This window comes from Macrobrachium nipponense, chromosome 7 (genome assembly GCF_015104395.2).
Source record: "Macrobrachium nipponense isolate FS-2020 chromosome 7, ASM1510439v2, whole genome shotgun sequence".
In the NCBI taxonomy this organism is placed as follows: Eukaryota; Metazoa; Arthropoda; class Malacostraca; order Decapoda; family Palaemonidae; genus Macrobrachium; species Macrobrachium nipponense.
Genome location: NC_061109.1, coordinates 40973558 through 41001236, shown reverse-complemented (window position 1 = coordinate 41001236; position 27679 = coordinate 40973558). Strand labels below are relative to the sequence as shown.

General features: G+C 37.9%; 1 protein-coding gene across 1 annotated transcript in view; it reads left to right on the top strand.

Annotated features, from left to right (window-relative positions):
* LOC135217486 (zinc finger protein 474-like) overlaps positions 1-27679 on the top strand; it is a 161008-nt gene that overhangs the window by 121378 nt on the left and 11951 nt on the right. The window contains 7 exon segments of the mRNA XM_064253430.1: positions 11899-12142; positions 12517-12646; positions 12649-12737; positions 16854-17036; positions 17732-18133; positions 18135-18434; positions 21915-22031. Of these exon segments, the coding sequence (XP_064109500.1) occupies positions 11899-12142; positions 12517-12646; positions 12649-12737; positions 16854-17036; positions 17732-18133; positions 18135-18434; positions 21915-22031 (1465 nt within the window).

Sequence of the window (27679 nt, the reverse complement as noted above, 5' to 3'; positions counted from 1 at the left end):
TTCAGAAGATAGGCCCTTTCCATATGGAACAAGCCTGCAGGGTCCACTGACTTAAAATTCAAGCTTCCAAAGAATATGGCGTTCATCTGAAAGAAGTGACAGAAAGTAATGGGAAATTCATTACATTAACATATTCCAGTCTCGACATCGAGAAAATTCGTCTCAATAATAATAATAATAAATTTGTCTGATATAGAAATATAATAAATAAAGTATGTATACACACGCATTCATACATACATGATAAAACGCTGTTCATAGTACATGAGTACAGTCAGTATTGGACACTTAAACACCCAACGTCATGTAGCAAGTACCCACGAATTCAATTTTTGTTAGCGTGTCGAAGTGTTAGGTTATACACGACAGATTTCAACCTTGCGTAACACCCAACGTCTTCAGACGAATTTGCCCTATAGTTATGTATGTATTGAGAGAGACTTTCACAACCAGTTGGATAGTTCTGTAGTGGGAAAGTTCTAGCAGTAAAACTATGATTTAACGAAATTCGGACTCCAATTTTTGTATGCTTCTTCGGCCAAGCTACGATAAAACTCTCACCTTATATTTAATGCTACAGGAACAAGTTCTGTAAGTGACAAGACAAAGTAGAAATACTGATATGATTCATTATCGAAAAAGTGTTTAGTACTGTAAGTTTGGAATAGTTATTCGACTCATTGCCAAGTAAGGATGTTGTCAACATTCAAAATACAAATCAAAGACATTCCTCTTTTATGTATCAGATGACCTTGTCAGTCATTTGTTTTTTTTTTTCTTTTTCGTAAGCTGTAACAATTATTCTTCCTGTTTTAGCTTAGTGATGTTTAATTAGTAATATTCTCCCCACAGAACGTGTTCCTCTTGTTCGGTGGTACTCAACTGGTGGTCCGTGGACCGCCATTGGTCCATTGGGGCATTTTGGGGTTCACAAGACGTTTGGTAATAAAGTGGAGATTGGTATATATATATGTATATATATAATATATATATATATATATATATATATATATATATATATATATATATATTTTATATATATATATATATATATATATATATATATATAAAATTTAATATATATATATATATATATGTATTTAATATATATATATATATATATATATATATATATATATATATATATATATATATGTTTGATATATATTATTATAATAATATATATAGTTAAATATATATATATATATAATATATATATATATATATATTATATTAATTTTAATATATATATATATATACATCATATTATATAATATCATATATATAATATAATCTCATCTAGTAATATATATATATTTTGATATATATGTTTTAAATTACTGAATTGCAGTAGGAACAATTTTACCCAGATGAATAACTGGTCATTCATTTTATTGTATTTATTGTATTATTTCTGATTCAGAAAATATAATGGCAATATTTAGGTCGCAGTTCTCCTGTAAGAACACTATTTTAATCCAGAATATTTTATTGTCTAAGCTTTACTTATCGTATATTGAGAATGAAATGGTTCACGACAGTTATTATTATAAGGCTGGTGGTCCATGGCTGGTCTTGCCATACTCATTTTCATTGTCTTCCACTAATCAATCATTTGTCAGTCGTTGGACCCCTCTCTATCAAACCTGCATTCCAAGGCTTTAAGCATAGTTCCCCTTTCATTCCTCTTACTGTACCTCCGTTCATATTATCTTCCATCTCACTTTCCACCCTCTCATAACGATTGTTTCATAGTGCAGCTGCGGGGTCTTCCTCTTGTTACACCTTTCAAACCGCCTTCCCTCTCAATTCCCTTTTCAGGGCTGAATGACCTCATAGGTCCCAGCGCTTAGCCTGTGACCTAAATTCTAAATTCCAGTTCCATGTTAAAGCAGAATATACATTTTAAGAAGTCTCGTGCAAGTATGGCATGGCAATATGTTGGATGTTTAAGGTTAATCTCGCAAAAGAAAACGATGATTGCGTAATCAGGGTCTGAAAAACGACCTTCTGTCTCGCGACGTTCATGAATGTCTGGTCGACATGGCTGGAAACGTCTTCTTTTTCTCGTTCTCTTTCCGCCATTTCTTTCTCTTGTATCGCTATTTAATCAAGAGGAAATAAGATAGCCTTATCATGCTTTTGTGTAATGTTTGCTTAAGATTAATATTTACATTCCTTGCTTCACAATGAAAGAATAGACCAATATATTCTTATTTTCATCCATTTTTACAGCCTCATTCATCATGAAAGGGAACGTTTCTTTATATTCATTATGTCATTGCTTGCTATTTAGTTGACTTGTTTCTATGCAAACCCTTTGTCTCTCAGTTAAAGACTACACGGGTGCATTTTACTGCTTAGATACTGCATAAGAGCTGCAATAAGCAAACCGTTAGTCATTTATATTGATTAACTACGAGTATCACGTATGTTCCTGCTTAAATATGCATTGAACTTTGTTGCAGCTGTTTAGTCCAGTAAACGTGAATATTTACTTCAATAGTCACCTGGTGATTACGTCCAGTTTCACTTCATTCGGCAATGAAAAAAAAAATAGTATTTTCAGCTCTTCACAAAAAATGTTGTGTATTTGTATATTTAGTTTTGATTTCAGGGGTGTTAAAAACAGGGGAAATGGAAATTTGCATACGGTGTTTGAAACAAATCATAGTAAGTTTAACGTAGCATTTTTAGATAGTTTTGCCATCTACACATTTGACTGAGGTTTCGACAGGGCAGATTTATAGTTCTTTTAATTAGTTTTATTAAAAAGTAACCGTATGTCGTGGGTCGACGAAATTTATAAGTAAATAAATAACTGAAAATTTTGAGGACATCTCAATGTGTTGGTTTCTGGGTCCCGCTGTAGAATAATACCGCTTGCGTCAGATCCCTTGCGGAGTCCTTCAAGGTTGGACCTTTAACCCCACGCCCAATTCTCTTCTATTATTTTTGTGATGAACCTATGTATATAGTCGTTTTGTCCTCACCCAGGATATGTCTTCCCTAGAGTGGGAGTTTGAAGGACAATTTAAAGTCAGGTTAACTATTTGGTAAGCGTTCATTACTCCTTTTGAAAATACCTTAGTCATTTAGTGACTTTTGGTAGCAAATAAGAGGTTGATAAAAGAAAGAAATGTTGAAAACTTATCCAAATCTTAAAAGGGAATGGGAAATTTTTATCATTCCTGGAGCACTCGTGTGTTTTTTTTTTTACCTACTGTATGGTATTAATAATAATTAATAATAATAATAATAATAATAATAATAAATGTGGCGCCGTGGCTGAGTGGGTTAGGCCGTCAATTGACTGGTTAAGCAACATTGGGGCTGGTCAGTCGTTGGATGGGTGACTGCTCTCCTCGGCGTTGATTCCTTGGGAAAGGATCTTTACCATAATTTCCTCAGTCTACTCAGCTGTAAATGGGTACCTATTCCTGATGGGGTAGGGTCCAGCTATGGGTTAAATAGCAAAACTCAGCAATGATGGAAAGAAATGAAGGATTAAACGACAACGACGTAAATGGAAGCTTTGGCAACAGAGGAGCTTCGTCCGGCAGCCAGGTATTCAGCCCAATTGAAGGGGAAGACGGTCAGGTACTTGGAGGTCGTCATCCAGCAACTGACCACCACAACGACAGTAACCAACAACCAGAGACTGGAGCTACAGAAGCAAACCAGAGGAAGAAATGGACAAGAGAAGAAAATAAGGAAATATGGAGATGCTACATCAGAAGCAACCCGACGGAGAGAGGATACTGAGGAAGGTTGGTCAACATCTGGAATGAGAGGAATAACACCCCCCAAACAGAGCAGAGGCTGGCAGACCAAGTAAGGAACATGAAGAAAAAGAACTGGCTCTCCCCAACAGAAAGAGAGGAATTGGAAAGGGAAATGACACACCTCAACGAATTACAAGAAGACGAACTGAGAGACGATGCCACAGAAGACGACAGGGATGATGAGGTATCAAACAACGCCACACGAAGAAACACCGACGAAGTAACAGAGAGGACGGAATGGGTAGAAAAGATCAGACAATGGATGAAGCCAGATACAGAAAGAATAAAGATCCCCTCCATGAAAGCCTAAAACACCAAGAAATTAAGGGAGAAAACAAGTGAGATCAATGAAATAATGAGACTAATACACACCACCAATATCACAGAAACAAATAACTTTACATATGCAGGAGCAAGATTAGTAGCAGAACACCAACACCACCAGCACAACCAACCCAACAGAAACCAAAACAGCAACCGCCTTGGAAAAGGCGCCTGGAAAAGCAAATCATGGTGATGAGATCTGACTTGAGTAAACTGAAAGAGATGGCAGAAAAAAGGCTAAGCAGCAAGAAAACAAGGGAGGAACTGAACGAGAAATAAAAAGTACAGGAGAGGTGACTAAACAACACAATAGAAGATGTAAAACAGGTGCATGAACAGGAATAGAGGATGTAAAACGGTGCATGAACAGGAATAAGGGATACCAACAGAACAAACTATATTCGGAACCAACCAGAAAAGACTATACAGCCAACTAAGAGGGGAAGACAACCACCAAGAAATTCCTGAAGCTGAACCAAGTAAGAGACTCTGGGAAAACATCTGGAGCAATCCGGTATCGCACAACAAACATGCAACATGGCTCCAGGAAGTCAAGGCTGAAGAAACAGGGAGAATAAAACAAAGATTCACTGACATCACGACAGATACAGTCAGACACCAACTAAAGAAAATGCCCAACTGGAAAGCCCCAGGTCCCGATGAAGTCCATGGATACTGGCTCAAAAACTTTAAGGCCCTACACCCAAGAATAGCAGAACACTCCAGCATTGTATCACAAATCACCATGCGCCCAAAAGGATGACCACAGGAAGAACATCCTTAGTCCAGAAAGACAAGAATAAGGTATCATCAGTGAAAGGCTATACAACTACCTAGAGGATACAAACACCATCCCCCACCAACAGAAAGGCTGCAGAAGGATAGACAAAATGGTATTGAAGAACAGTAAGAGAAGGAAAACCAACCTAAGCATGGCATGGATAGACTATAAGAAAGACTTCGACATGGTACCACACACATGGCTAATAGAATGCCTGAAAATATATGAGGCAGAGGAAAACACCATCAGCTTCCTCAAAAATACAATGCGCAACTGGAATACAATACTTACAAGCTCTGGAATAAGACTAGCAGAGGTTAATATCAGGAGAGGGATCTTCCAGGGCGACTCACTGTCCCCACTACTCTTCGTAGTAGCCATGATTCCCATGACAAAAGTACTGCAGAAGATGGGTGCTGGGTACCAACTCAAGAAAAGAGGCAACAGAATTAACCATCTGCTGTTCATGGACGGCATCAAACTGTATGGTAAGAGCATCAAGGAAATAGATACCCTAATCCAGACTGTAAGGATTGTATCTGGGGACATCCGGATGGAGTTTGGAATAGAAAAATGTGCCTTTGTCATCATACAAAAGGGCAAAGTAACAAGGATTGAAGGGATAAAGCTACCAGATGGGAGCAACATCAAACACATAGATGAGTCGGGATACAAATACCTGGGAATAATGGAAGGAGGGGATATAAAACATCAAGAGATGAAGGACACGATCAGGAAAGAATATATGCAGACTCAAGGCGATACTCAAGTCAAAACTCAATGCCGGAAATATGATAAAAGCCATAAACACTTGGGTAGTGCCAGTAATCAGATACAGCGCAGGAATAGTGGAATGGACGAAGGCATAACTTCGCAGCATAGACCAGAAAACCAGGAAACATATGACAATACACAAAGCACTACACACAAGAGCAAATACGGACAGACTATACATAACACGAAAGGAAGGAGGGAGGGGACTACTAAGCATAGAGGACTGCGTCAATATCGAGAACAAGAGCACTGGGGCAATATATGAAGACGAGTGAAGACGAGTGGCTCAAGAGTATATTTAAAGGACCTTGGGAAGAAGGACTGATAAAATACAGAGACAGGAGAAAGACAAGCAGAACAGAGGAATGGCATAACAAACCAATGCACGGACAATACATGAGACAGACTAAAGAAGTAGCCAGCGATGACACATGGCAATGGCTACTGAGGGGAGAGCTCAAGAAGGAAACTGAAGGAATGATAACAACGGCACAAGATCAGGCCCTAAGAACCAGATATGTCCAAAGAACGATAGACGGAAATAACATCTCTCCCATATGTAGGAAGTGCAATACGAAAAATGAAGCCATAAACCACATAGCAAGTGAATGTTCGGCACTTGCACAGAACCAGTACAAAAAGAGGCATGATTCAGTAGCAAAAGCCCTCCACTGGAGCCTGTGCAAGAAACACCAGCTACATTGCAGTAATAAGTGGTACGAACACCAACCTAGAGGAGTGATGGAAAACGATCAGGTAATGTTCCTCTGGGACTATAGTATCAGAACAGATAGGGTGATACGTGCAAATAGACCAGACGTGACGTTGATTGACAAAATCAAGAAAAAAGTATCACTCATTGATGTCGCAATACCATGGGACACCAGAGTTGAAGAGAAAGAAAGGGAAAAAATGGATAAGTATCAAGACCTGAAAATAGAAATAAGAAGGATATGGGATATGCCAGTGGAAATTGTACCCATAATCATAGGAACAATAGGGACGATTCCAAGATCCCTGAAATGGAATCTGGAAAAACTAGAGGCTGAAGTAGTTCCAAGACTCATGCAGAAGAGTGTGATCCTAGAAACGGCACACATAGTAAGAAAAGTGATGGACTCCTAAGGAGGCAGGATGCAACCCGGAACCCCACACTATAAATACCACCCAGTTGAATTAGAGGACTGTGATAGAGCAAAAAAAAAAAAGTGAAAAATAATAATGATAATAAATAATAGTATAACCTTTCCATCCCAAATCTTCGCTTGCCATGATCGCATATTGCATGATGTAAAGGAGGGTGCAAACTCTCTCTCTCTCGTTTGGGTCCTATTGTCTTTCATATTTCGAACCTCTGTCCCCCCAACCCCCCAAAAAAAAGAACAAACAAGGAAATAAGAAACATTAATAATTCACTCTTTGATTATGAATAATTATTTTTATTATGATTATTATTGCATCTGGAGATTTGTGTGCATGCGTAAGGCTGGACGATAAGTCAGTAACAGCACTATATAGTTTTTTTTAACGTAATTTAATGAGGCGTAATTTGCACTCGGAATAATGTCCTTGCAGGAGGATATTAACTGGGAATTAACACGTGAACAAGTTTTTATGCAACTGTTTTTGTAGTTAATATTTGGCCATAAACGAATCAAGTCTGATTTGATAAATAGTGTATATTGAATTGCCTCAGAGTTCTAAACTCCAAATTTATCAACAGGTTCGAAAACTCACTCGGTCTTGAAATGATTCGACTTGACCTTTGATGATCTCACTACATCAAAAGCGATCTTGGCAGGTCACTTTGTGACGTCATTCAAAAGCAAATCGCTGCCGTTCTGTTTTAACAACCGAACGGACGGCGATCGATGGTCGCTTCACAGCCAACGCACCGCATAATGAATTTCTTCTGCCTCAAGAGTCATCAAGATGGCGACTGTAGAAAAAGGCTCAAGTTTGTGTTTGGTCGAGAAAACTCGTTTCTCAAGGTCACGTGCCCAAGGTCATGTCTTGGAAGGCCATCTCGTGCTGATACCCATCTTTACGGGTTAAAATTTTCAATTCCTTCTCCGTATGGGGTAGTGCCGTCAGTGCACTTCACAGGGTGCACTGTAGGCATTACTGAAGTTCTTTGCGGCGTCCCTTCGGCCCCTAGCCACAACCCATTTCATTCCTTTTGCTGTGCCCCCGCTCATATTATATGTCTTCCGTCTAGAAATTTAACTTCCACTTCCAAAAAAGAAAAACATGAACCAATCTTAAGGGGAAAATTTTAGTTAATGTTTTTCATATACTCCCTATGTTGCTGTTGTTGGATGCCTCTATGACCTTCTATAAGACTTTTACTCATAAATTACTTCTGTTGCTCTTTCTGGATTTGGGAAAGTTTCCCTTCCAGCTTTCACCGGCGAAAGCGGCTGAACTTTCTCTTTCCAACCATTGACTCAATTTTTTTCTTGATCGTTCTAAATGAGTTTCTTCCTTGCTGACAGAACTCCACCTGAGATCCAGTCGCCCGTTGACATTTTTATAATAATAATAATAATGATAATAATAATAATGATACTGAAAGATTTTTCAATAATGCTTGTTTGAAAGAGGGTCTCCTTCCAATAAATAATAATAATAATAATAATAATAATAATAATAATAATAATAATAATAATAATAATAATAATAATAATAATAATAAGAAAATACTCGCAGTAGCATGAGTCTTGAAAGGAGAATCCAATCCACTGCATGTATTGGTACGTATATTTTTAAAAATATATTTCCTTTTTAAATATTTATACCCATACGTAACTGTGGATTTATTTTTCCATTTGATAAATGGGGGTCTTTCCTCTCTTGTATACTTAAAGATCAAATTTCATACCGTCATCACATTAGTACGAGAAACTTGGTATCTACTGAAGCCTAATTTGGGGACATTCGCACCCATCTCTGCTTTCTTTCGTTTAAAAAAAACGTGACGGATTAGATGACATATATTTTAACTCTTCAGAAGATCCTTTTATTATCATTCCCACGCCAGTGTCATAACGTACCAGTGACGAGTCCTATATTTGGTCTAAAATTAGCTGATTATTCGTTGTAAGCCGCAGTGTTTTCACAAGAGATTTGAAAGAGGTTCTTTGGTCAATGCCTTACGAAATGTTGGAAGTGTCTTTTCGTCCTGTATTTATCGACACTTCGCATTTCATTGCGTCAATAAATTGAGCTGTAGCCAACGCGAGCATAAATTTTCTGAAGTTTTGATGCTTGCTTTATGGTCAGTGTTTGTCGAGTTTAATCCGTGCTGCGAAATGGAATTTGATTTATAGTTTTCAACAGCCACACTTATTTTATTTACATTATTTTGCTAAAATGGTTTTGAAAGCAGACCTATCTTTGGAATTACCACGTTTCTTAAGTGTCACTTTCCTTGCGTAGTGGCCATACATAAATGAAACCTTGAGGACAATAATGATTGTTGTTCCAACTTCTTTGATCGTGATTAGGCCGCGCTGTGCATGACGGTTGGCCATGACACTACTATAATTGCTGGAAAGAGAGCCGTTCCAAAGGCGTATCCCTCTTACTGCTGCTAATACTACTACTATTATTTTTTGGTCCCGTTTTCAGTAGGTGGGAGAGTCGTTTCATAGGCGGATCCAGACTACTACTACTATAAATTTCTTTGTTGATGAAGGAACTTTAGAAATAACACATTGTTTTTCCATTGTACCAGGGTGTAGACAGTCCTGCTTTCTTGAGAGAGAGAGAGAGAGAGAGGAGAGAGAGAGAGAGAGAGAGAGAGAGAGAGAGGGGGGGGGGGGCTTCCAGTGTTTTAAGAGCTCCCTGTTTTTGTATTGAAATTTCCCTATCTTGCATTTATCTGCTATAAATTCAATTGTGGCGTAATATTTTGATTATACGCATATGTTTACAAATCCATAGATAGGTGTGTTAATTCAATTAGACATAAAGTGTCTATTCACCTTCTCCCGTTCTTTAGTTCTAATGAAAATAAGTTCTTATGCTATGCAAATAAATAACGATACAGTTATTTAATCTTTGGGCAATTTATTTCTCTACTGGATCTGGCAGATATAAATGTCCTTGTTGCTAATTCAAATTCATATTATCTGAATTTTTTTTTTCTTTTTTATACTAAACTATTTAGCAAAGTAAAGCACCAGTCTGTTTGTAAAATGATTTTAGCTGGTACAAAAATGAATGACATTGACGTTTTTCGCAAAATAAAAGAATTATACGAACATTTTTCCCTCTTCTTTTGCTTCTATTTGCTTGCTTCCATTCCAAGAACAAATCCTCCGAATCCTCTCATTCCCATTTTCCTTCAGGTCCGTCCCTAACGGACTTTACACTGAAAAAAAAATGCTAATCACAGAAAATAAACACGAAAATTACGAGCGAGGTGCACAGCCCAGAGGTGGAAAATGGAATGCCGAAGGCGCAATGTTTTTTTTTTTTTTTCAGTCTGTCATGATTTCCAAGCGATGGCAATGACAGACGTTCTTGCATGAGCAATCAAGTCACTCTTTCGTTAAATGTGTAACGAAGGAAAAACCACAATGACGTTGCAATTAGGTCCCAGGAGCAATGTTGACGTTACACAAATGATTTGCGATGGTAGGCCTATTCTTTGTGTATGTTTTTGCTGTGTAATAGTAACTGTATTATTCAGGAGATGAATCCTATGTATGTATGTAGGGTCTATCAACATTTCATGACTGACGTAACTAGAGTACTTTCATGCTTGTTGAATTACTGTCTGGCGTTGCTATGGTTACGAAAGGACATTCCAGAACTTCTCGAAAACGTACGTTTTTTTATCATTAAGCTACAGCAGCCGCTTCCGTAACTCATTACTGGTTTTTCGCTCAATACGGTCTAAGAATCATAATTGGAAAGAGGCCGACTGGCAATACTACAGAAGCTAAATCAAGAGCCGCTGGCAAGCCGCGTGACGTCACCGCCTTTTGTGATGTCACGGAAGCTCTTCGATCGACGGTTTGTTTATGTTCTTCTTCTTCTTCGCCGATGTTGGCTAATACTGAGGCATAAATGGTGGGCAAGATAATTGTCCAGTGCATTTTATGTACATTATATTTTTTCTGTGGTTTTTAAAATGTATAAGATCATTCACAATATACAGTTATGTAAATGTATACCCGTAAATCTATATGGATGTGTGCTCATGCATGTATGTTAATGTGAAGGAATATATTTATTTATATTGCAAAGGCAAGTATACATATTTTCGTTCCTCCTTAACTACAGTCATCCAAACACACGCACATGTATATATATGTATATATGTGTGTTTGTGTGTACGTGTACTTAAGTGAGTTCACAGTAAGCAGTTTCTCCTGATATGAGATCTCCAAGGATACGCGAACCAGACACTGCTAGCTATGCTCTTACTCTATAATGTATATGAATCAATGGTAACTCCATCTGCCCATTTATGTATACAGTGACTATTCGAATACAAATTAGAGTAAAGCAATGACAATAATGTGATTAAATGGAAGTTAGGACCATTGAGGAATGAACGATACTATGAGTGGTGGCAGTTTTGGAAGTTATTTCCAGTGATTAACTTGGGTATAAATGTACTTAAGGTAAGTGACAGAACAAATGAGGCAAGAGCGGTAACGATGGCAGCAGAAAGTTTTGGAAGACAAAATAAATGTCTGTGGAAGCCAAAGTTGTGATGTATGAAGGAACTGTTTACCCAACTCTCCTATATGGCAGTGAGTTGAGGGTTTCAAGTGTGGATGAGAGAACAGATGTCGGAGATCCCGAGAATAACTGCATGCTTTAATGTGGGATAAGAATGTTAGAAAGGATTATAATTTTAGAAATGAATGTGCAGAAAGAATGTTAGTATGGGAAAAATATGGACGATGATTCTTTGAGGTGGTTTGGTCACGTTGAGAGAATGGAGGACAATGAAAAGGTTTTGCGATTGAGATATGCTAAAGGGAAGGTAGAGAAGATGGGTTGGAAGACGTGATGGAATGAAGGTCCTAATATTGGAAGTAAATTAGTGCCTGCAAGGTACAGGTGAATGGCACTGTGTTCGAAGAGCTTTCTCTGTGGGTATAGAAATCAGAAAAGGTCTCTTCTTTGATTCAGAGTTTAAAGGATACAGACTTGGAGAGTACTATGAATTATGCTGATTTCCAAGACGCACACTCACCCCTGATTTCATTCCAGGAGCCGGCGGGAGCGAACTCCCTCGCCACCGCCGGGCCACCCGCTGCGAGGGGCACAAGTGGAGCGGGCCATGTCTCCCACGGTTGCGTATCCCAACACCGATGACCCCGACGAATTGAGCACCTCTTGGTCCCACCCGAAGAACCCGGCTTCCCACCGCCCGGATGGTCGTCCGAGATCCGCTTCCTTTACTGAAGGTGCCAAGAAGAACCGCCCTAGCACGGCCACTCTCGTCAAGCCAAAGGTCATTTTTACCACTTTCGCCCCTTTTTCAGTTCTGTCGTGGATGTAGAGCGTAGGCTGGAATATGCCTAAATGAGATCATAGTCGGACTATTCATGAGAAATTAGTTCTTATTATCTCCTATTAACAACAGTCTTTCCATGCTTAAATGAGTTCACAGTCTGCCATTCGATGAGAAACTAGTTCTTAATAGGCAATTGCTCAAATGTCTCTGTAGTTCGCGGGGTAAAGATCTTCTAGTGATATGAATGACCACTAACAACATAGCGAGCTTGTCATAGTAATATCTAATGCAGAGGCTTCCAATTCTAACCATAACACTAACCTGCTTACTAACTGCTCCCTAAACCGCGCGTGACGGCTCCACCACTCCAGGTCCTGGACATGAGCCTCAGAGACCGGGTGGACATGAGCGTCTTGACGCGTGACATGCTGGACCAGGTTCTGGTTACCGGCGAGAACCCACCTCCGGCAGGTTCCAGCAGCGACTACTCCAGCGACTTCACACCTCGTCGTCTACGCCTTCCTCCCTCGAGAGCAAGAGTCCCTTCGAGGACGATGCCACCTCAGGGGGACTCCGAGTCGAGAACCGGAGGGTAGGTGTTGAGTGGTCCAATGTTGGTTTAGGCGAAAGGGGTTTTTGGGGGTGACGGACACAGTGGAATTATTTGTTGATAGTTATACGACACTCCGAAATGAAATACCTTGAGGGCTGTAATGCCCACATTGCCACTGTGATGTTTTGTGTGTGTGAATGGATTTGCGATAGAAATAGATGATATATCCAGTAGTATATCTAATGAACGTATGTTGTTGGCATATTGTACTTTACGAAGAAGTACATTTGTATTAGGGTTCGTCAATCATATATATATATATATATATATATATATATATATATATATATATATATATATATATACTATGTATGGTATAAACACGAGTATATATGTATAACGGATTCACGAAGATATGGGACATGATAGATGTATAAAAATAGGCAAATGCCACGAAGGAAAAGTGAAATAACAAAGTGGTTGCCAGGCCTTTCGACACACGGTCTTTTGCTAGTAAAGGACCTTGTGTCGAAAAGCCTGGCAACCACTCCGTTGTTTCACTTTTCCTTCTTGGCATTTGCCTTTATTTATATAATATATAAAATACCTTATGCATACATACATATGGGCATCTGCTGGGGGAGTAGGGATAGAAGGCTGGCATTTGTTATTTCCTGCCTGGATTAATCGTTCAAAGAGGAATTCCTGTCTACACGTTTTCACAATAAAGGCTGTGTCAAGTTAGCTTACTGAACTGAATTAGTAGCCCTCAGTCAGCTTCAGCATTTCCACTTATTGGTAGATGAAATTATTATTATTATTATTATTATTATTATTATTATTATTATTATTATTATTATTATTATTATTGCTCTCTCCCTTCTATTTTGCCCCTTCACTCGATCATTCTTCTATTAAATCACACAAATTCACCTTTCTTTATCTTATGTCCTGTCTTCAGTCATTGCTTTTAATGGCATGATCCATGTGGCATGTTGAGTATAATATTCCTAATAATTACTTTCAGTGAGTTGATTTCTTTAATCGTCTGAGGTATAAACCTTATTTATATCTAACGCAAACTCTGTTTTTTAAAGTTCCCCTTTCCACGTCTTTGATCTATAAAGTGTTGAACTTAACCAAAGAATTCTAATGATTCCCCCTTCCCTTTTTTAAACTGTTTTGATACATAAGAAGGACTTTCATTCCGTCACATTTATCGTTTTTTTAACCTTGGCTTTTTAAGTTTTCGCTTCAAGTTTATACCTTTTATTACTGTTAAAAGAAAGTACATGAACACCTCGCTTGTTCTTAGTTAACTTAGGTATACACTGTACACTCTATTGCCTTCTTCCCTTGCATTCATTACGATTTTTCTTTGTATTTGTATATTTTGAAATTTGACACATTTCATATGGTATTACCTTTCTCCTTGCAAAGTTTACTTCCTTTCTCGGCTTCTTGTCAGGATTTCTATCATTTTTCCTCTTTGAATGATGCAAATGGTAGGAAGAAGTTCACTTCCAGTCTTGCATTTGTGAGCCTCCATCTTCTGCGCTGAGTCCTACTTTGGAAGCGAAGTCCAAAAAGTCCAGGTTAATTCTCGTGCTTTATCAAACAACTGGACCCACCTCCTCAAGGTTCCTCTGTCAGAATCACCCAGTTTATGATAACGAAAATATTCCCAGCCCATTGAGCATAATCATGAGATATTGCCATTTCTATGACTTGTCAAAAAGCTCACTCTACCTTTGTTTTTCTTGCACTTTAGATCATTTTTAAGAGTGATCACCCTCTTACATCTTGTGATTCAGGATAGTTAACTGTCCGCAATTTTAGTTTACTTTTGCATAGTTCCTTTACTTTTGTCAGCAGCCCTTGTTTTTATCCCGTAGTGTGCCGAGTCCTGTCTGTGTCTATTACAGACCGTAAATGTACCTTCTTCGTCTTTTCCTTTACCCACAGGGTTTGGGGATGTCAGCTGTCAGGCACAGCACTTTCCCTCCCTTTGGTTACTTCTTATCATTTTGCGTATTCACTGCCATCTCCCTTGTTGGTCGTTTGAATTCTTTTAGTTACTTCTGCCACTCCTGTGTTTCTCAGTCTTCATACCTCTCTGTTTTCTATATTTATCCAAGTTTCGTATGATGCCAGTTGCTATCTAATGTTTCCTCATTCCCTTTGCCTTCGATTCGATATTTTCTGTAGCCATTTCTTTTTCATACTCTCGACATTTCTGTAGCTGTTCCCCCTCCCCCTTTTTTTGTGCGTTTATCATTTAGTTTTTTCTCATAAACTACCCACCTCCATTCTTTAGGGTAATGTCATTGACCCCACGTTTATTTTGATATAAATTTCACTTAGCCATTCTAGTGTAGCAGATAAGAGTCATACTTAGCCATAATCGTTTAAACTTGATACAAGAATGAAAGTTGGCTTGAATGATCACTAAAGATCATTTTTAGGCGAATTCCGAGCTCCTGTGAATCGACTTGGTCGCCATTTTCAAAGATGGCGCCATCTGGTTCGTGAAATTCAACTCTCCCTGACTGAAATTGATTTAATTGTCCGAGCAACGCTGACAATCGTATTGCTTATGGTTCAGATCATTTTGAAACCAAATGCAATGAGGAAATTTACTTAAATTTCGAATATGTTGGCCATTTCCCAAACTGACCGTTGTTTTAGTTAAGATAACTAACTTGTGACATTGTTTTTAGATTAAAGGGACGATGATGTCATGTCATGTATTGTATTCCATTCACAAGCTAATTCCACCCTGCAAGAGATGTAAGATTTTCGTCAATTAAAACTGCTTAGGATAGCGATTCAAGTGTCAAAATTCCTATGATTTAGAAGTAGTAGCAGTAGAAGCACTGCTTTTGTTTACGCAGTCAGCCACATCCTTTAAATGAACTACACCTACACGAATCTCACTTTCCGACCAGCGCTGTCCGTGGCTTGTAGAGGTCACAACTGCACAGTGGCAGCCACATCCTAGCAAACCATCTCTGTTCATTAGCAAAACTAGGCGAGGGTAACACGTGGAGTGTCTGAGCACGAGGAGGAACATTTTAATCCAAAGAAGCCATCTTGGGTGTAACTTAACCTTTGCAGAATGCGAGTGAATATCTGCTTGATGGAAAATCTGCCATGGGACCAGAGAAGACACGTGGTAACCTGTTCTTTCATGCATTAAGAGCAGGTGATGTTGTGTCGGCCTTTCGTGGCAAAACAAAGAAATATACTTGACAAACACTGGACTTGCATGCATATACAGAACTCAGTCATTATCCATCTATGTTGAAAGAAAGTAACATGCAGGCTCTGGAGAGATTTGTGGTCCTAGCATATAGACTATTTAATCTGTCAGCATTTCAAGGCTTGACCTGTTCGTAAACAGAGGCTGTATGACTCAATACCACGTGAGTGGACACCATATGCGGCAATAGCCAGAGACGCCGACCCTATTTGACAAGGGATGGATCAAACCCAGTGAGAGGTGGAAAATCTTATCTGTTCTTGTACCTAACACAAAATGTTTTTGGAGGTGACCAAAATCGGCTGCAACAAGGAATATGCTGGAAAGTGCAAGTGCAGTTGCTATAGTCTTTTGATTCTTTAAGGAAGCATTAAACATTCCGTGTCATGGCAGAACCGGTGTCATTTGAAAACTTGCCCAGATCTTTCCAAGTGGACAATTCAGTCAGTTTTGTTCGTCAGAAACGTACACTCTACGAGCCAGGTGTCTGCCATCTTGGGAAAAGTGCCACCATCGTGGAATTTCAAGAGGCTAGGAAATATTCGCTTCTTGATGACCCACGCGGAGTATTCTAGGCATTTTTCGCTCTTGTATCAGCCAGTGAAAAGTTATATCAGTCATCCGTCTTGTGTCATCGGAGTAGATTAGATATGCGTAAGACATACATACATACATGATTGTATATAAGTACATACGATCGTTATATGTATATATATACAGTATATATATATAAAAAACACCAACCTTACTCACACTAGTTAGGATAAAGATTTTTTAAAGATATGTTGGGGAGAATAGAAATTTGAAGACGATGGGAGAGAGTGTCAGTCAGTCTGGCTCGCCTTGGCGTGGAAAGCTCTCACACGTTTCTCGCTCTCGTTTGGTCTGAATAGATGATAACCCGTCCGTCGACGATGCGGCTTCCACGGCCGTCCAGACACATCGCAGTGCCAGTGATTACCTCACAGAATTCCTTCCGCCCTTCCAAGAAGACTTCTTCCCTTAGAAGCTTCATTCCGAGGGGACGACGGAGGCCGCTAGAAGAAGTTTTCACGGGGCCTAAGCATAAGATTAAGGTAGTGAAAGGGGGCGATGTGGCTCTTTTCATATATATCTGTATATATACAGTCTCTGTGTTTGCTATGTATGTATGTATGTATGTATGCATGTCTCTGGGAAGTAGTGCTTTTCATGGGAGTCTTTTTTTTTTTTTTTTCTTTTAGGTTCCGTGATGGTTCTCATCTTTTCCCCTTTAAAAAAATAAAAGAAAATAAAGGAACGCTGCTTTATTTTGTTGCTACTTTTCTCACAGTTATCTTTATGTTTTGCTTCATCTGGGCTTTGTCGTGGTTAGTGAAACATTTCTAGTTTTATATATTTTTCTTAATTTCTAGACTAACAGTCTTAAACCTCGCCAACTTTTGGCTTCAGTGATTGCTAGATTAAAAGGTTTTGGCGAAACGAGATATCCAGTCATTGTACTTCATGTTTGTGCTCGATGTTAGTTACTACAAATTCAAGATGAATTATGCAATTAAATGTTTCACTTAACTTAAAAAAAAAAGTTTGGTAAATAACGTAGATTCACAGATATTCACATAACCTTCCTTGAAGTAGTCTGGTACGTAATTTAGGTACCAGACTATCACCACCTTTTTGGTACTACTGCTAATGCCTTTGTGTTATTCAAGCTAATGTGTTATGCTTTACTTCGCAAGCTGGGAATAGCAGCACCTCTGATCGGCCTAATGAAACCGACCCATCGTTGCAGATCCCAGAACCCTGCCAAACGTGTGGGAAGGAGCAGAACCCCGAGCGTTTCCACAGCCACCCTCTCCACATCCAGAAGTTCAAGCCCAAGACGGAGGACAAGAAGTCGAAGCAGAGCAAGCTCATCGTCACGAAGCCCACGGCTCTCAAGTACAAGAGCAAGAGCCTCGACGACGACAAGAAGAACCTCAAGAAGAAGAACCGGTCGAAGACCAACCACCACGAGTCGAACAACAAGTCGAAGAGCGTCGAAGAACCCCCGAAAGTCGACGACAACGCGAAGGTCGAGGATCCGGCGGGACTCAGGAAATTCATCCTCAAACAAAAGGCTTCCATATCTAAAGGAGACAAAAACTTCAATGTGGAGATATTCGAGAGCGACTCTGTGCTCACGCCACGGGGGCAACGCCACGGAGAATAGCAGCCCGCCATCTAACGGGAAGAACGGCAAAGAGAACAGACAAGCCAACGCGAAGGAAGACTCCAGCAGGGTTCCACTCCATCCTCGAATTACGAAGAAGCTCGAGGAGAACAGTGACCGTCGATCTAATCCAGGTAATAATAATGATAACAACAACAAGACGGCGGATACCAAGAACAACGCCCCACGAACCGGCACGGCGGCGCCTACGTTAGTCTGCTATATTTGCGGGCGGGAATTTGGCAGCAGGTCTTTGAAAATACATACACCACAGTGCCTTGAGGTAAGCGAAACTTACTTAATGTTGTCAGTATAATATTTGGTATTATTTTGGTCATTGCTCCCTAGAGGTTCTTGAATGTATGTCCCACCCACTTACTGCATTGGCATCGCAACACACGTTATGCTTCTCAGTAGGCTATTGAGTGGAATTCGGGAACTCGAGAGCTGACCAATTTGATCCATCCATTCTGTTGAAGTGAAAACAAAAAGTATTACTTAGACCTCATTCCTTGTTATTCAGTTGCAGAATGCAGGACTTTATGCATTCCTCTGTGTTCCTATTACCATTTGTTAAGATACAGATTTTATCATTATCTATGAAAAGAAACATCACATCCATAAAACCGTTTAGAAGTTCCCGAGTTTGACTTAGACAACTAAACAGTCATGCTTTATTCATAAAAAAATTATAATTAATATGGTAATAGCTATTAGCAACTTCCACCTTTATTTTCTGACTTAATATTGTTAATGCAGTTGACATTGCAATCCTGTTGAGCTTACTACGATAGAGGTTTACTAGAAAATCAATATACCTCTTATTAAAGATGATTCCTACCACACCGATCGTGTGAGCCTAGATAAAGATCAGCGGTTTCCGCCGAAATTTAAAGGGAAAAAAAAAAGAGAAGGGGTGTTTTTATTCGTTTGGGAATTAATTATTGAGATACTTGACACTGTTTCTTAGCCACTGGATCTTGAATGCTTGATTGAATGCCGGAGAGTGCACAGCGTAGGTTCCCTTCAACTTTCAGCCTGCTTCTGCATTTGGTCTTGAGGGCAACGAGGTGGGAAAATGCAGCTTCACAAAAATGCATGGATCCGAACGAGTCTAACTTGAGTAGTAGACTACAGGAAACTAACGAATGTCATTAGAACATTTTTAATTTTCCACTGGGGCTTGGGCCCCCGCCAGGTTGCAAACCACTGCATTAGTCATTTAATGGGTCTCTAGTTTACGACCGTTAGATAGTAGATTGGAGATGATGACGAGAGCTCGAATGAAAAGGTAATTTAGATGCAAAAAAGGGCTGCAGGTGTGGCCGTTATCTCTCCCAAAAGACATTGGACGGATGATGTTTATTTGCGTCGTCTGCTTGTTTGTTTGTTTGGGTGTCTTGTGTGTGTCTGTTTGTTTGATTTTTCTGTGTTCATTTGTTTGAGAGCTTGTATAGTTGGGTATTTGTTTCTCCTTATAAGTGTTTGAATGATTGTTTGTTGGTGTACATTTGTTTGGGTGTTTGTTTATTTGTTTGTTTGAATGTTTGTATTTGTTTTTCTTGTGTTTGTATTTTTAGGTTTTGTTTGTGTGGGGTGTTTATTTGTTTGTTTGTGTAGTTGTGTGTTTGTTTCTTCGTTTGTTATAGTGTTTGTATATTTGTTCGTTTCTTTTGGTGTTTGTATAGTTTGGTGTTTGGTTCTTCGGTAGTTTGGGTGTTTGTTTATTTGTATGGTTTTTTTTTGTTTCTTTGGGTGTTTATGCTTGTTTTTATATTGCATATTTGGTGTTTGGGGTATTAATTTGTATATTTGTTTGAATGTATTCAATGGGAAGTTTTTGAAGGATAACTCGTGGACCTTATTGACTGTTATGTAGAACAGTGTCTGATTGCACGCATTAGTAAATATATACATATGCAGTATGTGTGTGTGTAATTATATATATATATATATGCATATATATATATATATATATAGTATATATATATAGTATATATATATATATATATATATATATATATATATATATATATATAATTATATGTGTGTGTGTGTGAAAGTGCATGTTATATCTTTCATTTTCTTTGTAAGTGCAACAACACCGTATCATTGTCTTTAATTGCACTTGCATGGCGCACTTCCAAGAAGATGCATGTGTAGATAAGGAAGTGACTCGCTCCTTGCCACGACAAAAAAAAAAAAAAAAAAAAGCAAAGGCAGAGTTACTTGTGTATTTGTGTACGTATGTTTGTATGTACAAACGTACAGTATGCGTGTCCCTCTGTGCTCGAAAGAAAAGTGAGAGAGAGAGAGAGAGAGAGAGAGAGAGAGAGAGAGAGAGAGAGAGAGAGAACGAATACTTCCGTCCCGCCACACCGTTCAACAAATTACTTCTATCATGCGCACTGAAGGGAGCTACCTTCAGAGAAATGCCACGTATTGATTACCCATAACACAACGCTGAATAAAAACAGCTTTACTTTATGGGAATTAAACCCATTTCTTTTCACGAAATTGACATCCGTAACATTTCATCTCTTGTAAACATTCCAAATACTTTTGAATCATGATAGGGCTTTTACTTGTAATGCAGAGAAAACATGACCGCGGTGTGTTCGTGAGTATGCCATTCTTTGATTGGCCAAGACACGCACGCACGCTGTAGATTTCGTGATAGGTGCAGCTTAGCTCGTGTGAGGTAACGAAATGTGGAAGGAAAATAGCATAGAGTTTGTTCACCCCTCCTTCTATGTACGATGGTCGGAAAGCTCTCCATATACACGGTCTATAGGCCGTGTCCATATATAGGAAACGAATGATTTCAACGGACGAATGAGAGGTTCCTTTTCCTTTGTCAGTGCGAAATTGGTTGATTTTTATTTATAATTTGTATAACTAACGATTACAATTCTCCCTTTTGTTGGAGGGAAAATCTATACTCCTGCTGAGGAGAGCGAGATGGTCAGAATCACCCGTCCCATTAGAAAATAAACAAATGAACATAAAATATAAAAGAAGATATCGGCTTTGTGGTAATTCGGTAAACGGTAAACACGGAAGTTACCCGAGTTTCCTTTGAAGAAAAGGACAAAGGAGAAGTCAAATCAATGGGCTGTTTATTTCTTCATTTCCCGCTTTGCCATTCGAAGACTGTCGCGTAATGTGTGAATGGGAAAATGGTTGAAAACGTAAACAGTCGAAGTGAATGACGCCAAATTATGACTTGTGTAATTGTATGAAGAAACTAAGGCTGTATTTGTGAATGAATGGTAAGAACCTTATTAAGAATTCAATTTCTATCTGCACTGGTAGAAACCGAAAATAAAGTATGAAGTGTTAGAAGATAGCATACCAGCTCCATCTTAACCTTCCCTCCCCTCAAAACTAAAGAGGGGGGCGGAGCGAAAAGGCCTGTTCGGTTATGTTATCTTACCCGAATTGATCTCAAAATAGGCCCAGTTCTTCCTTCACGAGTGGCCCACCCCTCCACAAAATTTCACTGAAATCTGTCCGTGCAGTTCTGAGATATCTCGTGAACAAACAAATAAATAATAAGTGGATAGGTGAGAACAAAACCACGCTAGCGGGTAACCTCCTGGCCCCGCAAAGAAAGTACAAAAAAAAAAGGGGGGGTGGTGGGGGTGTGGACCTCGCTGACAGGTGTAAACAAAAAATTTTTTTCGAACCCTCCAATCACTATTTTTTCCCCTCTCACTCAATCACCACCTTTTATTTTATTTATTTATTTTTATCGCGACAGAAGTGGAAGAGGGAGAACGAGCGCCTACCCCCCCAGCACCAGCGACCCGTACCTGAGCCCCCGGATCATCCGCTGACCCAGGAGGAGTGGAACCAGTACGCCTGGGAGTCCTCACAGGTGAGAGTCCTTTTGAGCCTCCACCAGGTGGGACATGTTCGGGCAGGAATGAATTTTGGAAATAGAGGGAGCGTAGGGTAGAGGAAGAAGATTACCGTTGTATTTTGTAAGTGATTTATGTAGCTAGATCTTTATATATAAGCAGTTTAATTGATACACATCATAATGTGTGTGTATACAATCTTAAATGTAAAGACGAATAATTATCAATAGAGGGAAACAAATAGTTTTCATATTACGTACCGATACCTGATTACAAAATCCTCCCTTAAACATATACGTTGTGATACCTGATTACAAATTCCTCCCTTAGAAATATACGTAGTGATACCTGATTACAAAATCCTCCCTTAGAAATATACGTTGTGATACCTGATTACAAAATCCTCCCTTAGAAATATACGTTGTGATACCTGATTACGAAAATCAATCCCTGTTAGAAATATACGTTTGTGATACTGATTAACAAAATTCCTCACTTAAAAATATATGTAGTTATACCTGATTGCAAAATCCTCCCTTAAAAATATACGTACTTATATCTGTTTGCAAAATTCTCCCTTAAAAATATACGCAGTAAAACCTGATTACAAAATCCTCCCTTAAAAATATACGTAGTCATACCTGATTACAAAATCCTTCCTTAAAAATATACGTAGTTATACCTGATTACAAAATCTTTCCTTAAAAATATACGTAGTTATACCTGATTGCAAAATCCTCCCTTAAAAATATACGTAGTTATACCTGATTACAAAATCCTCCCTTAAAAATATACGTAGTTATACCTGATTACAAAGTCCTCCCTTAAAAATATTCGTAGTTATACCTGATTGCAAATTCCTCCCTTAAAAATATATGTAGTTATACCTGATTGCAAAATCCTCCCTTAAAAATATACGTAGTTATATCTGTTTGCAAACTTCTCCCTTAAAAATATACGCAGTAAAACCTGATTACAAAATCCTCCCTTAAAAATATACGTAGTTATACCTGATTACCAACTCCTCTCTTAAAAATATTTGTAGTGATACCTGATTACAAAATCTTTCCTTAAAAATATACGCAGTTATACCTGATTACAAAATCCTCCCCCAAAAATATACGTAGTAATACCTGATTACAAAATCCTCCCTTAAAAATATACATAGTTTTACCTGATTGCAAAATCCTCACTTAAAAATATACGTAGTGATACCTGATTACAAAATCCTTCCTTAAAAATATACGTAGTGATGCTTGATTACAAAATCCTCCCTTGAAAATATACATAGTTATATCTGATTGCAAAATCCTTCCTTAAAAATATACGTATTTATACATGATTACAAAGTCCTCCCTTAAAAATATACTTAGTGCTACCTGATTGCATAGTTCTTCCTTCAAAAATATACATAGTGATACCTGATTGCCAAATCCTACCTTAAAAATATATGCAGTACTACCTGATTACAAAATCCTCCCTTAAAAATATACGTAGTTATACCTGATTGCAAAATCCTTCCTTAAAAATATACGTAGTTATACCTGATTACAAAATCCTCCCTTAAAAATATTCATAGCGATTCCGGATTGCAAAATATCCCTTAAAAATAAACGTAGTTATACCTAATTGCAAAGGCCTCCCTTAATCATATTACCTGATTACAAAATCCTCCCTTAAAAATATACGTAGTTATACCTGATTACAAAATCTTAAAAATATACGTAGTAATACCTAATTACAAAATCTTTCCTTAAAAATATACGCAGTTATACCTGATTACAAAATCCTCCATTATAAATATATGTAGTTATACCTGATGGCAAAGTCCTCCCTTAAAAATATACGTAGTTTTACCTGATTACAAAATCCTCCCTTAGAAATATTCGTAATAATACCTGATTGCGATATCCTCCCTTAAAAATATACGTATTTATACCTGATTACAAAATCCTCCCTCAAAAATATATGTAGTAATACCTGATTACAAAATTCTCCCTTAAAAATATACGTAGTTATACCTGATTACAAAGTCCTCTCTTAAAAATATATGTAGTTATACCTGATTGAAAAATCCTCCTTTAAAAATATATGTAGTTATATCTCATTGCAAAATTCTCCCTTAAAATATTCGTAGTTATACCTGATTACAAAATCCTTCCTTAAAAATATACGTACTTATACCTAATTACCAAATCCTCTCTTAAAAATATTCGTAGTGATACCTGATTGCAAAATTCACCCTTAAAAATATACGAGTTATAAGACTGATTACAAAATCCTCCCTCAAAATTATATGTAGTTATACCTGATTGCAAAATCCTCCCTTAAAAACATACATAGTTTTACCTGAATGCAAAATCCTCCCTTAAAAATATACGTAGTTATACCTGATTACAAAATCCTCCCTTAAAAATATACGCAGTGATACCTGATTACAAAATCCTCCCTTAAAAATATACATAGTGCTACCTGATTACAAAATCCTCCCTTAAAAATATACATAATACCTGATTACAAAATCCTCCCTTAAATATATACGTAGTTATACTTGATTACAAAATTCTCCCTTAAAAATATTCGTAGTTATACCTGATTGCAAAGTCCTCCCTTAAAAATATACGTAGTTATACCTGATTACAAAATCCTCCCTTAAAAATATACGTAGTTATACCTGATTGCAAAGTCCTTCCTTAAAAATATAAGTATTTATACCCGATTACAAAATCCTCCCTCAAAAATACAGTTAGTAATACCTGATTACAAAATCCTCCCTTAAAAATATACATAGTAATACCTGATTACAAAATCCTCCCTTAAAAACATACATAGTTTTACCTGATTGCAAAATCCTCCCTTAAAAATATACATAGTATTACGATTGCAAAGTCCTCCCTTAAAAATATACGTAGTAATACCTAATTACAAAATCCTCCCTTAAAATATATATAGTGTACCTGATTTGCAAAATAAAAATTAAAAATATACGTAGTAATACCTGATTACAAAATCCTACCTTGAAAATATACGTAGTTATACCTGATTACAAAATCCTCCCTTAAAAATATACTTAGTGCTACCTGATTGCAAAATCCTCCCTTAAAATATATATATAGTGATACCTGATTACAAAATCCTCACTTAAAAATATACTTAGTGATACCTGATTGCAAAATCCTCCCTTAAAAATATACCTGATTACAAAATCCTCCCTTAAAAAATACGTAGTGATACCTGATTAAAAAATCCTCCTTTAAAAATATACATAGTGATACCTGATTACAAAGTTTTCATTCATTTGTATACTTCTTATATTCCTCATTGGAACGGAGGCTCTTTCAAATGAGTGTGGACTTCAGTAAACCCAAAGTCCCCGATATCCTCTACTAAAGGAAAATGATTAATATGCAGCGTTGACGTCATACTTCCTGGTGTCATAGAAACATAAACCTCTAAGGACTGGTTGTTGGGCGCATGTGTCGTGGTGTTATTGACTAAGCCCCGGAACTGGTGGCAGGAAAAAAAAAAAAAAGACATTTATCTCTGCAACTAAAAATAAAAATGAAAGCTCTTGAACATTTGAACAGTGTTGAAATGAAGGAACTTTTAGGAAATATAGATTTGTGTAGAGAGAAATGTCTCAGGAAAAGAGAAAGGTTCGACAAGATAGCTTATCTAGATATTCATTTGTTCAGTTACCAGCAGCGTCCGCCTGGGTCTGCTGCCGTGTCCGAAAAGATAAAACTTGTATCAGGTTTAGAAAGTATAAATAATAGATCTAGTATATGTATAATTAATTATATATATACAGTGAATATATATACAATATATATATAATATATACATATCTATGTATATAAATAGAAAGATAGGTAGACTGAGTATATATATATATATATATATATATATATATATATATATATATATATATATATATATATATATATAATATATTGAATATCAACTTGTCTCTCCTGACCCAATCCCTCGTATGGAAAACTGCTAAATTTTTGACGAGGGAAAAAAAAGCCCCCCAATAACTTTGCTTTCCTAAACGAGAAGCGAGAACCTCTGACAAACGACTGAATTGCCGTAACCCAGGTGGAGACAGACGCAGCGACAGCAGCGGCAGCAGCAGCAGCAGCAGCAGCTGCTAGACGGAGGGCTGGGAAGAAGAAGGACGGGGGTGTTGCAAAACCCCAGGATTTGAAAGACCTCGTCGTGGAAGACGACGATGACTTAAACCAGGACTTCTGGGTCAGAAGTTGATTCCCTTAGAAATGGAAGACACGCTTTCTCTCGCTGATGCCAGTTTTCGTCTTTCCTTGTCACCCTCTTTGTGTGGTGTTGCTGTGGGTATTTGCCTTACAGGGGCACTACAGAAGTAAACAAAGCCTTAAGTATAAGTAGTGCTGTTGTGGGTATTTGCCTTACAGAGCCGCTACAGAAGTCAACAAAGCCTTTTTAAGTATGAGCAGTGCTGTGGGTGTTCACATTACAGGGGCACTACAATAATGACCAGAACCCTCATAAGTATAAGTAGTGCTGCTGTGAGTATATATGCTTTAAGGGGGCACTGCAGAATTACCCAGAACCAGAACCCTCTTAAGTATACTTAGTGCTGCTGTGGGCATTTATTTTACTAGGGCACTACAGAAGTACCAAGAACCAGAACCCTCTCAAGTATCAGCAGTGCTGCTGTGGGATTTACTTTACAGGGGCACTACAGAAGTAACTAAAACCCTCTTGAGTAAAATTGTACTTTAACTGGTCGTTTGACTGAATACCAAGACTTATTTACCGACCTAATTATGATGAATGCGAGAGCGCTACAATGACTAAACTCTATATTTTATTATTTACTGACTTCATCATAAAACTAACAAGAGCTACTGCAGTGAAAAGCATTGTATTCATTTATTCGATTAAACCCCATTGAATTATTCACTAACTTCATTTTCTGATGCGTTCAGTAAGATGGGTTCCACTCTGTATACTTTCAGTCAGATGGCGTAACTGTAGAGAACATTTTTGGAAATTCATTTGAGTTGACGAAGGAAGACTAAAACTGGCAATTGTGTGTGGCATCAGCTTTATTTTTCCTTTATTGTTTGCAGATACATTTAGACTAATTTCCTTGTTTTCAGCGTAAGTTCAAGGGCACGGCTTCATTCAAATAACCTTTGCAAAGATGCTTTCACTGATTCTGCTGAACAGAAAAAATCAGTAGTTTTTGTAACGCTTGATTTCAGTGATTTATGAATTTTGAATTCGTTTTCATCTTTGACGAAATAATAAGGAGTAGTTTTTCAAGTTCTTTTATGTCACGTGACCTCAGACGTAGTTTTTCTTCATGAGAAAGAAAAGATGAAAGCAGTTTTGAACTAAATTTCATGTTATGTCATATGAGAAGTTTGCGAATTTCTTATATTTTGACGTACTTGTGATTTATTTTTCATGTCTGCCTTTTCGTAGAGGCGGCTTTTCGTGATTGTTTTTCCTTTTCGATAGAAAAAGGTTTAATGATATGACATATTTCTTCATTCTAAATTTGTATTCTCGCGCGTCTTTTCATAGAGGTGCCCTTTCGACAAGGGGTTAAATGTGTTTTTATATTTATGCATTCCATGTGTTCGTATGTAACCTTTCATAGAAGTGCCCGTTA